Source organism: Uranotaenia lowii, chromosome 3 (assembly GCF_029784155.1).
Source record: "Uranotaenia lowii strain MFRU-FL chromosome 3, ASM2978415v1, whole genome shotgun sequence".
NCBI classification, from domain to species: domain Eukaryota; kingdom Metazoa; phylum Arthropoda; class Insecta; order Diptera; family Culicidae; genus Uranotaenia; species Uranotaenia lowii.
The window spans coordinates 347145997-347158931 of record NC_073693.1 but is presented as its reverse complement, the minus strand read 5'-3'; the positions used below and the strand labels follow the sequence as shown (position 1 = coordinate 347158931).

General features: G+C 39.9%; 1 protein-coding gene across 3 annotated transcripts in view; it reads left to right on the top strand.

Moving 5' to 3' along the window:
• LOC129757891 (disheveled-associated activator of morphogenesis 1-like) overlaps positions 1-12935 on the top strand; it is a 278522-nt gene that overhangs the window by 253429 nt on the left and 12158 nt on the right. For 2 of the 3 annotated variants that reach the window (XM_055755265.1, XM_055755264.1), the window contains exons 3-4: positions 10316-10876; positions 10944-12434. In XM_055755265.1, the coding sequence (XP_055611240.1) occupies positions 10316-10876; positions 10944-12434 (2052 nt within the window). Of the gene's footprint in view, positions 1-10118; positions 10256-10315; positions 10877-10943; positions 12435-12935 lie in introns of those variants that run through there. The other variant, XM_055755266.1, reaches the window with a different exon arrangement.

Here is a 12935-nt window from a genome sequence, read left to right as displayed (position 1 = left end):
ATGGAACCCGAAAATGCTTAATTTTTTAACTGTTTTAAGCTTGTTATATTGACATTTAACATTTCTTTTTATTGAATATGAAAAAAAAAGAAAAGGTTAAAAGAAAAAATTGTACATTAGGAGGTCACTTCTGCATCCTAGCAAATAATTTTGTTTGGGAGATTGGGTAAAAGAATATGATCTGGAGACCCTTTAGACCAGTGGTTTTCAAACTTTTTTCACTCACCGCCCCCTTTTGCAAAATTTTTGAACTCAACGCCCCCCTGAGCTAATTTTCAGAAAATTTATTGAAAAAATGAAAATTTAGATAGTTAAAAAGCCATTAGCTTTTGACTTGATGTTGTTGTAAGTCTTAACTCAAAATTCATTTAAATTTATATGAGGCCCTCAGAGCTAAAAGGGTATTATAAGTGTGAAAATGATCGATTTTGATTTAATAATGTTAATCGATTCTTATATTTCGAACTATATTTCTTGATTTTTCAGATTTTCAGAATATTATTTGAATTCTGCATTGAAAACAGCATTTTTTTTAATGTATGGAAAATTACCAAACATAACAAATTAAAAGCGTGTTTTCTAAAAATTTGCTTTTATTCGCTTTTAGCACGTACCCGAGCCAGATAAATCCGAGATATTTTATCTAAGAACCTGGCAAAATCCGGGCATTTGATTCCAAAATTGTAGACCAAAAATATCCAGGCAAATTTTCTCAAAACTTAGGAATTTCTTAACAAAAAATCAAGTAAAAAAAAACTTGAAAAAAAAAATTTTCGTCATAATTAATCAGCAGTTTTTATTCAGGTATTCAAAAAACTTTTCATGATTATTTCCTTAAAATTTGCTCAAAAAAAATTCTTTTTGGAAGTAACAATAAAAATTTAAAAAACACAATTTGATTTTATTTAGTTTGTTTTGGCAAATCTGGCTACCTTAAAGTACATCCATTTGGTTCCAAGGGCCTTATATTGCTCCAAACCTCCAGTAAACACTTAATTCTATTTAAAGTTTCCTGAACACTTACTTTAACTGATTAATAAGTTTTATATAAAATCATATATCTTAAATTTTGGTAAACAAATTTTTTTATTTACCATTAATTCGCATAAGTGTTGAAAACTAAATTTTATTGTTGAATACAAATACTGTAAAGCCGGTAAAATAACGTGAGAATAGTATTACTTCTCGATATTTGAATTTGAGTTCTGTTCAATGTTATGCAGCATTCACGGGTCTTAAAGTTTAAATAAGATTTTAATAACTAAATCCAGGCAATGTTCGTGATAACCAAAAAGATTAAAAGTTTATCCATGCCAAATGGCATAATTGGTATTGTGCATCGATTGAAATCGAGATGAACGAAAAAGAACTTAAAATAAAAATTCTCTAACCTAAAATAGTTCTTACACAATTTTTTTAAAGAAAATCCATCACTAAATCACAGATAACGCCTCTGAATACAGATTTATTCAAAGGTATTTTCTGTTTATCAGATTTTTGAAGACAATACATTTCAATATCATGCATTGCCATCTAAAATTGTTCTTGTTTGAGTATAACCCAAAATATTCTTCCCAAACAAGAGCAACATTTAGAGCGTATACAAAATCAGGGACAATTAAAAAAAATCTTTTAGTTACATTAATAAATAATTATTGAGATACTAGAACAAAAAATTTGATTGCAGCTCTATGAAATCATAAATATTTTAGTCTTCAACCTGGTGTCTAGTTTTGTAACGTAATTTCATTTTTTGCATCGCACTTACTCGTTGTTATTCGAAATTTATGATGTTTCGTGATTTGTGTAAATGTGGATTACGACCTCACCGCCCCCTGAGCTTTTCCAACGCCCCCCAAATTTCAACATTGAGCTCACCGCCCCCCTGGAAGTTCTCATCGCCCCCAAGGGGGCGGTAGGGACCACTTTGAAAACCACTGCTTTAGACTGTGTTGTGATCTTGTAGAATAAACCTCGTATATTCCTGCGCTCCTACTATTTATTTGTGTAGAACGCACGAACTCTTTTTAATATATAATTTGATCAATAAAAACATATTAACCGCTGCTTTTCTTTTCATTAAAGATTTGTTTAAACGAATCTTTAAAATATTAGAACTCATTGCTATTATTTGCAATACTTTGAAAAATGATATTTTTGTAGTGCAACAGTGTTCATAATCCCTGGATGATATCATGATTTGCTCATTACTTTTCTTTTTTTCAAATCGCCTACGATGTAATGCATGAAAACAGAAATAATGACTTCTTTATAGAATCAATTTGAAATATTTATTAAAATCCTGCCAAGTAAAAAAAAACCTGATTGGAATACAACAGCTTTTAAACACGAAAAAAAACTTTTCAACAATCAATAACAAATTAGTTATCAAAATATACCTAACATAACTAGCAGCTCAACTAAAATTCGATTATCTAAGAAAATAGTGATAAAATGGATACATCTTTTACTCAAATTTCAAAACTGCAGTTATGATATAACATGTTTAAAACGTTAACAATCCTTTGAAATCAGTTTAACTTTTTTAAATTTATATTTAGCCTTAAAAATTCACTTAATCAGCCTCCAAAGCATCAAACTACATATAAAAAATCCATAAGTTTATTTTCTGCCAAGTTTATGAGAAATCGATCATTGCATTTTTAATACAGAAAAAACTAAATTTTAGACACTTTTATCGATTTTGAAAATTGGTTAAAAAAGGATACCAAAATCATGTTTATGAGGAAACCATTTTTAGAAAAATGAAACAAATATAAGAAGAAATCTCATATTGAAAAAAAATTTAGAACGGGCTCACTATGATAAAACACTAAAAAACTAGTATGCAAACTCGAAAAATTTGACCCATGACTCCTTAGAGACTTATTTTGGACCACTAACCCAAACCAGGGTATTGAACTGGCTGTTGAATGTTCACGAACGTAATAAGAAGTGGTACAACAATATGAATAGAATGGTGCACAATATTTCATTCGTCTATGAAAAAAAAATTAAATTATGGTATTTTTCTATCATTTAACAATAAACATAAATCCAAAGCTAATCATTATTTTAACTAATTTTTGCGCGGAATGTGTCAAAACATATAAATCTTACAAACCATACAAATAGCAGCTGTTTGATAAGCAGTTCACAAACGCTATAGCTTAGAGAAAAAAAAACATTAGAAATCTGTAAATGGACCTATTTTTTTTAGATTATTATTTTGGCAGCTTCATAAAAAGTTATTGACATTAAGGTCTAAGAGTAACAACCATTCAGGCTTAATTTTTAAAGTGAAATATGACCTAAACACTTTTTTCTCTAAAACTCTTTTGTTTCTAAACCGATTTTACAAAATGTATAGTTTTGGAATAGTTTTGGAAAGTAACGTGACTCAAATATGATTTTCAGACAATATTCAGCTACAATTACAGATTTTAAAGTTATTCAAAGTCTAGGAAAAAAAACCCGAAAAAACATTCTTCGGGAAAAAGGCTGTAAGTCAGTTATTAAGTGCTCGAAAAGAAAATTCACTTAGTGCTTGAGAAAGTCGAAGTTAGAAGCTATATGTTGCACATATGAAAATGATTTTTTTTAAATTTCTTCAGATCATGGTTACAGAAAATGTAAAAATGTGATGTGAAAACCTTACTTTGTAATGAATCAACCTCCAAAATGCGAAATTTATGATATGTATAGTGGTCAGATTGATTGTTTTATTGCTTTTTTGACCGCAATATTGAATCAAATTTTGTACACATACCTGAAAAGGTTCATTTCATAAAAAAAAGCCCCACATACATTGAACCCTGCTTACAATCGATAACTATCAACATTTATTCCACTTGTTAAATCGAACACCTACGAAAAATGGTTAGGCCAAACGAGTGCAATTATAAAATGAATTAGTCCCGGAGCAACCATAAACTTAAACCCTGTTTCTAACATCAGGTTAAGTTAGGTTAGATTTTTCAGCAACAACAAAAATGCCTCTTTACATTTATGATTAAAAGGTTTTGGGCTACAACAACGGTTGTTGATCGGCGAATGGCTTTAGCGATAGATTTTTTTTGCCAAAACAAGGTGTTCAACCTAACGATCGCGATTGCCTTTAGCGAGAGCTCCTAGGAAGCCTACTTACCTACTAGTTGGACTGGTCAGCGCCTACTAGTCGTTACGGGCTTTTCAAACAACCAATCGATATGATGTTAAATTGATTTATTGAACTTGGTTGCTCCGTTTATCGGGTGGTAAAAAGCCAGCGATCGATATGTTTACTCTGGTTTTAAGTGGCTGTTCCACATGTTTCTTTCTCTTAGTAGGCGATGCAATCAATGGAGTACATTAAATAATAAATTTTCTCGAAAGGTCAAAACTCCACTTGCATCTGCCTTTTTTAGGACAAGTGAGGGGTTAATATTAGAAAATTATAATGTGTCGGATGGTTCGATGGACAAGTCTACAAAAACACTTTAAATATAAAAAAAGAAAAATGGCATTTCATATGATTCTAACAGTTTGTAAATTTTCCAAATTAACAATTTTTTTCCTTTTAACAATTTTTTTTTGTAGTTTCGTAGGTTTTCTAAAGTTTTGTTTGGTTTTGCTTATTTTACAAACTTACAAAATTAGCTTCTTTGCTACAGCTTGCTCTTGAAAAAGTTATTAATATCAGTTCTTTTTTCCGGTACGCACAGCGCAGTTCAAAAGGTGCCATAATTGCTGCACCATAAATCGAACCAGGCGGCAACGTCCAATGTCACATACGTGACATAAATATTTATCATTATTGCACGCGTATCGGCAAATGTCGCAGCTTCCACAATTCACCGAAACCGGCAGTAACTAGAGGATGATGACGATAACGATGAGATAAATGAACGGACATTACCTTGCGGAATCTCTCTACCTCTTTGCGATTCTTTTCTCGGTATCTTTCATGCGCTCTTTGAGGCCAACAACGGAGTATCGTCCCAGATCTGCGGGTCGGAAATATGCAAGAACGTTCCTTTTGTGCGCGACCTGGGTCTTGACCGACCCTCTCTTAGCGCCTTGTTTGTCAAGCTGCGAATCCATGAACCGGGTGACCTACTGATGGACTGACATCGATCGACCGAATCGATGGGATGCTAATTGCGTAAAAATTATTACTTCATTTCCTACTTCGCTTGACGTTCTGATCTTTTACCGATGACGATAACCATTAAAGCCCATTTAAGGAAAATCGGTGTCCTTTCGAAGGTAATCAAAACTTCCAAAATCTACGTGGTATCTTATGAGGAAGTTTTATTTTCGAACTAATAAGGCATCATGATGCCGCTTCTCAGACAGTTCAGAATGGAACAGCTAAAGCACAGATTCAGGCCCTGCAGCAGGATCAGGGTCACCAGAATCCACGAGATCTTCAGGGTCATAACGGTCATGTACTCATCGATGGCCAGCTGACAGCCACGTTCCCGCGGAATACAAACCAGAAACACTTCATTCAGGCAGCAAGTCGCCGGAACTTCGTAGCCCCAGTCCCGGTGGGACTCCAATCCGCAACAATCGAACGTTGTCTGCACCGAGTGGATCTTTTCTCTCCGGTATATTCCGATCCGGGCCTCCCTCATGGTCCGCTGTAAACTTCTCCTGGTAGCCAGGGCAGCCGTTTCGATCTCGTAATTGAAATAAACGACCAGCACGATTTCCGTTACGATCATAGCCCCCAAAAGCATACTATGAATCCACATAAACAAGAAAGATTCCTTCACCACTCCGAAGATTCCGACAGCGGTCAGCAGTATCAGCACCAGTCCAAGCAGCACTCCGGTGTTCACTTCCTGGGTCAGCAGCTTACCACTTCTCGTGGAAAATTCCCGCAAAGCGTAGCTGTGGTCGAATATTTCAGATCCGACGACGATCAGCGAAAAGCCGCCCAGGAAGCCGATCGAGTTTAGCAGCACGATCCATGTCTTCAGGGCCGAAACGTTCATTCCGACCAGCATTTTGGAATTTGGTGTTTTATTCTACAAAATTATGATAACAATTCCTCTGTTTTTTTTTAAATCATCATTAAAAACCAAAGCCAACTTGGCAGAAGTTAACCGATCAAAATCGAAGATGAAAACAAGTTCCTAAAATTTTGTTGATTTGAATAACTTTTTAAAATTTGCCTAACTATTTCCTGACAAATTTATTTTCAAAGTAATGTCAGTTAGATTTAATTTGTGTTATTTAGATTTCCCTTAATTTTGCCAATTTCATACAGGGTGCGCCATCTCGGTGTGTTCGAATTCAGCGTTGGAAGACTCCGAAAATAAACAAGATTCTATCATCTTATGCCATTTATTCCAAACCAGAATAAGAATACAACTTCGATTAAATAAACACCTTCACCTCAACCTTTTTCTTCCCACGAGGTTTTTCATATTTTAAAAATGGAAATATTGATTGATCATACAAAGAGCAAACACAAAATTATTGCGACTCCGAAAATGTCATGCCAATTACCTTATACTGTTTAGAATCGCACCAAAATTTTAGGGTATTAGTTGTATATTTACTTAAAAATTCAAAAGAAAAGTTAATCGCTGGAGCCTTGAGTGTAAAATTGAACGCATTTTCTAAACGTGTCATTCGGAACCAGTTTTTTAGTTTTTTTCCATTTTCTTAACATGTCCTTCTCGTCTTTGACTGTCTTCTTACTCTTCCGAAGTTTCCGCTTCATTATTGCCAAGGACTGAACCACCCGGTGCAGCTTCGGACAGTTTGGCGGGTTCATGTTCTTCGGAACAAAATGGACAGAATTGACCTCATACCACTCCGGGACACTTTTAGAATAGTGGCATGATGCCATATCTGGCCAAAATAGCGGAGCTTCGTCGTGCTGCTGCTAGAACGGCAAATGGCTCTTCTTGGGGCACTTAGATCTGTAGATGGATCTCGCCATTTACTGTGCCCTTTGTCACAAAAGGCTCACTCCTCAGTACGCAAGAGCAGAATGCCTGCCAATCGGGATATTTGGAGGCGAACCTCGACATTTTCTTTGCAGAATTTGATTAAAATCGGCTTTTATATACGTTTCGTCGTCCATCACACAGCAGCCATATTTTGTCAACATCTTCTCGTAGAGCTTCCGTGCCCGAGTTTTAGTTGTCGATTGTTGCCGCTCATCGTGGTTTGGGAGATTCTGTACCTTGTACGTATGTTGTCCAGCTCTCTTGATTGCATTCTGGACGATGCTCTGCGACATGCCGATCTTTTTGGCCAAATCAAGGCTTGAGACGTTGGGATTTGCTTTAATCATCCGCTTCACCTACGAAATTTCGTGTCATGGTACACGAGAACGATGATTTGGTGGTCAAACGAAGGAAATTCGCGACAGTTTACGACGTCGCCTGTCCTTTTCACGCAGCAGAAGCTATAGGCACAATAAAGAAAGGTTATCCTTTCTGTTCACTCTCTCCTTTGCAAAATTCTCTGTTCTTCAGCGCCAGGCGATGTTTGGATGTATTAGTCGAACAATGTGGAATGATTATTTACACGCATGAAATGAAAGGCAAACGACTAACCACCACAAATATCCGAAATATCATTTGACATTTTTTGCTCTCCGATCAATCGATAGTGCTCAACATGATAATCAGGAATGATGTGTTTTTGATCGTCTCCGAAAAAGTTCAAACGATGGTGACGTCTTATCTGAGCGTGGTCCAAAGGGGTCTGAACAGGATTACACTCCGACACATTGAACCTCGTCAAGATATCGTCGATGTAGCTTTCCTTGTCAATTCCAATCTCACCTTCTTTTCTGGTGATACGTAGCCAAAGGATTTGTCGAGCCACTCCAAGATCCTTCATTTGGAATGTTGGCGTTAATCCTTGCTTCACCTTAGTGACCATCTTCTCATCATTTGAAAAAATGAGAAATCGTTCACGTACATCGTCAAAATCAGCACCTTAGATCCTTCCGCACGATAGAAGACGCGCGTGTCATGTCCTGATCGAGATAGACCCATCTTCCGCAATTGCTTGTCCAGCTTACGATTCCTTTTTGGGACCGCATAAACCTTCTGGTTGGCGTATGCAAATTTTTTCGCTCTGAAGAAACGCTGCCACTGCATCGAGTTGGTGAATCCTTAAGTTCAGCTCAACCGCCTTCGCCTTTAAATGGAACCGTCTACGTTGGTTTTTACTTTGAACACTCACTTCTTATTCAAAGCCTTTCGTCCTTCCGGTAAGTCGGCCATCTCCCAGGTTCCATTTCTCTCCAGGGACTCATACTCCTTCTGCATGGCCTTGGTCCATCGTTCTCGTTGTGGATGCCGCATCGCTTCACCGAAGCTTTCAGGATCGATGTTTGCTGTGAAAGGGAAATCTGCGGAAATTTCCGGCCTAATCTGGCCCACTGTGAAATCGGATTTCTTAGGGACGACTAGGGGACTACGTTACTTCATAATCAGCATACGGGCTGTGGGTCTTCTGAATGCGACGTGAGCGCAGATGATACGGTGATTGACTCCGCTCCAGATTCCACCGTTGTTTCGTAGGATTCTTCACCAGTGAAAGTTGAATCACACCAGATTGATTCATCTTCACTCGTCCCTTCCCAGAGCTATTATTCGATTTCCGTTTCTACTGCTTCAGTCGAGAGTTCCAACCTTCGGAGTTTCTGTTTCTGGTTTCTGGTTTTTCTCAACTCCCTCGCTCAAAAATATCACGTCTCGGCTAAAAAACACTTTACCAGTCCTTTCGTTGTACATTCGGTACCCTCTGGCGTTGGTTGCATACCCGACGAATAAACAGGATTGAGATTTCGGATCCCATTTCTTCCTTCTCACTTTTGGTACGTGAGCCATCGCTGCTGTGCCGACAACTCGCAGGTTCGACCAATCTGGTCGAACCCCTGTGAATTTCTCTTCCGGCGTAACCTCGACTTTCTTGGATGGCGATCGGTTGATTAAGTACAGACCGCTGTACCAACAGCTTCGGCCCAAAATCGTTTCTCCATGTCAGCGTCGAACATTGCCTTCGCTCGCTCAATGATGCTTCGATTCATTTGTTCTGCCAATCCGTTTTGCTCTGGATTGTACGGTACCGTCAATTCTTGGCTGATGCCATTCGCGTTGAGGAACATTTAAAACTTCTGCCCGACGTACTCCTTTCCATTGTCACTTCTCAAACGTTTCGGTTCCGCCATCGGACCCGCACAGATCCGAATGAACCAATATTAGAACTTCTTTGGCTCGTATTCCCAACGCTTTGAAAGGCTGCCTCTGATGTTTGCCCTCGATACATGGTACGCAATGCTCCATATTTGCATCACGGAACTTCACACCTGTGGTCAAATTTCTCAATTGTTTTAGGCTCTTCACGTTAAAATGGCCTTAGCGACGATGCCACAATTGCAATTCTGCTCCGGTAGCAACAACTTCACAACTTATAACTTCACAAGAATTGCCCATGAAGATGACCTTAAAGGGTGATACGGTCAAACTTTGGTCAAGGGAAAACGCGTGTAAATCGGTGAAATCGTTTATTTAAAAAATCAAATTAAATTTCCTTTTCAAGTTTAATTAGTATAAAATTCAAGAAAAATATTCAGTTAGGCTTCCGCTTTTCCAAATCCGAATTGTCGGGCCTTACGCTTAAACCCTGCCATCAGATTTTGTACAGCCACCTTGTCCACCTTTTTCGCCGCAGAAAGCCAGTTTGCCTTGAACTGCTGCTCGTCCTTAGCAGTTTTTTTGGTCTTCTTTAGGTTCCGCTTGACAATAGCCCAGTATTTCTCAATTGGACGGAGGTCTGGCGTGTTGGGAGGGTTCTTGTCCTTGGGAACCACCTGCACGTTGTTGGCGGCGTACCACTCCATGCCAAATCCGGCCAAAACAGTACGGAACAACCGTGTTTCTTCAGGAAAGGCAGCAGACGTTTATTTAAACACTCTTTCACGTAAATTTCTTGGTTGACAGTCCCGGAAGCTATGAAAATGCTGCTTCCAAAATGCTTGTCGTTTTATGTTTTTGAAAGTAATATTCAAGTTTTTAGATTTTTAAAAAAATAATAATTGTAAAGTGCTTCTTGGAGATCATAGTATGCTCCAAATTTTACTTATAAGCAAAAATCGCCGAAAATGTCATTCTAAATTCTTGTGAAATTACGAAGATGTGAACTGCCAAAAAGAAGAGTCTTTTTTCGAAACCAAATTATTATTGAACGAAACATACTGAAGAAATTTATGCAGTACATCGCCGATTTGTTTTACGAAGTATAGTTTCTGTATGCTGAGAAAAGGCTTTCAATAATCGATTTCCGTTCTTTTCCCCAGGACGATGAACCGCCCGAAATCTGCGTGGTCGAGGGAGTTTTTTCCCTGCAAACGCTCACCCCCACCCAACCGATGCCGGCCATCGACGAGCTGGACAGCAAGTTCGCCGAACTGGTCGAGGAACTGGATCTCACGGCCCCCAATAAAGCGGCCATGCTCAGTCTGCCGCCGCAGAAGAAGTGGCAAATCTACTGCTCCCGGAAGAGTCCCCTGGATGCTGCGACCGGTCCGAACGGGGCACCCCTTCCGGGAGCAACTCTTCCACCGACACCGGAACACTACATCGAACGACTGAAGGATATGGCGGTGCAGCTGAAGGCCTCGTCACCGGATGAATCTCCGACGCACGAATACAGTCCGAAGATCGAATCGCACACGGCGTTGTTCGATGCGCTGAAGACGGCTCTACGGACTTCGGCCCATAGTTTTGTGATCCGGTTCATTGAGCTGCAGGGACTGCCGGCTCTGTTGGAACTGCTACAGGCACTCGATATCCGGGTGGCCAACAGTCCCCTCCACACTAGTCTCATCGGGTGTATCAAGGCGTTGATGAACAACTCGGTGAGTTTATTGTACAAATTTCAAGCCTTGAATACTGTACTGAAAGATTTTTTTTTCCTAATTTTAGACGGGTCGTTCTCATGTGTTGGCCCATCCCACCGGAATCGATACCATTGCGAGGTCACTGGCAGCGGACAACATCAAGACCAAAATCGCAGCCCTGGAAATACTCGGAGCGGTGTGTTTGGTTCCCGGAGGTCACAAGAAGGTTCTGACGGCGATGCTGAACTATCAGGAATACGCTGCAGAGCGGGCGCGATTTCAGGGTATCGTAAATGATCTGGACAAATCAACCGGAGCCTATCGGGACGACGTCAATCTCAAAACGGCGATTATGTCGTTTATCAACGCCGTCTTGAACTATGGACCGGGACAGGAGAATTTGGAGTTCCGACTTCATCTGAGGTATGAATTCCTCATGTTGGGCATTCAACCGGTGATCGATAAGCTGAGGAAGCACGAGAATGAGACGTTAAATCGGCATCTGGACTTCTTCGAGATGGTAAGAAACGAAGACGAGAAGGAGTTGGCGCGGAAGTTCAACCATGAACATGTGGATACGAAGAGTGCTACGGCAATGTTTGAACTCCTCCGAAGAAAGTTGAGCCATTCAACGGCCTACCCTCATTTGTTGAGTCTGCTGGAGCACATGCTGTTGTTACCGGGAGGCGGTGCCAATGCCCAACACTGGTTGATGTTCGATCGGATAGTTCAGCAGATCGTTCTTCAGCAGGAAGAACGACCCTCGAGCGAAATTGATCCCGATCACCAGGACAAAACGTCAGAGTCTTCCATGAAACTGCAAGACCCAGACATCGCCCCACTTCAGATAGAAGTTAAAAAAATAGTCAAACTGCTCGTTAAAGAGGAAGAACTAGTCGCCGCTCGAACACGAGCCGATGATCTGGAAAAGGAAAACACAGAAATTACAGCCAAGCTAGCCAAAAAGGAACAAGAACTGGACCAACGGACGCAAGAGAAGGAAGACATGGAAACTTCACTGGCTCGAATGCGCGAAAGACTGGAAAAGGAGAGCGCAAATCATTCCCAAGCCGTTCAACGAGCTGTCAACGCCGAAATGCGTATCGAAGACCTGCAGCATCGATTCCTGAGCGAACAGCAGGAACGGATACGCTTGGAACGACTCGTTACCGAAGGTAGCATACCGGACGATCAGAAGGTCGCTGGCCTACAGGGATGCAATGGAGCCGTATCTCCACCTCCTCCACCACCTCCAAGCAAACTTCCACCCCCGCCACCTCCACCGATGATGATGATGGCTGCTCCACCTCCTCCGCCCGCTCCCGGTGGCATTCCGAAACCATTCGCCAATCCCAACCTCGCCAACAATCATCCCGCACCCCCAAAAATGGAAGCCCCCAAGAAGAACGTCCCCCAGTCGGCCAACCCGTTGAAGAGCTTCAACTGGTCCAAGCTGCCCGACTCGAAACTACAGGGAACGGTCTGGAGCGAGCTGGACGACAGCAAGTGGTACAACACCATCGAGATGGAATCGATCGACAAACTGTTCTCGGCCTACCAGAAGAATGGCGTCGCGGTAAGTGGTAGCTTCTTTCTGAGTAGTTTGTGTCTTCAATGGGGTGACCCTTAACTGTAAACTCTGGACTTTCTACTCGTGAATGTTTTTCAAACTTGAATTTGGAATCTCGTGGACTCTCGTTTCTAGACTGTAGATTTTGGACTCATTTAATGTTACATTGATGAATGATTTTTACAGATCACATTAAAATTGTACAGAATTATGATCAGTTAAAATAGGAAACCGAAAATAATTCAAGGGAAAAACCCTGAAAATGCTGTGTACGTCCTTCGTCATACCACGGCAGATAGGAAATCACAGTGATGACGCTTGACGCTCGACTTTTGGCTTGAGGTCTGAGTTTAAGGAAGATTGACAAAAAAGGGTCACCCTATTTTTCATCCTTATATTTGTATAATTTTTTGCCTGTTCAAAACTTTTCATTTCACCCTCCGTACCCTCTTCATACCACCAATATATTAAGTATAAGTTGCCCCTTCTTGAGTTTGTTTTGAGTTC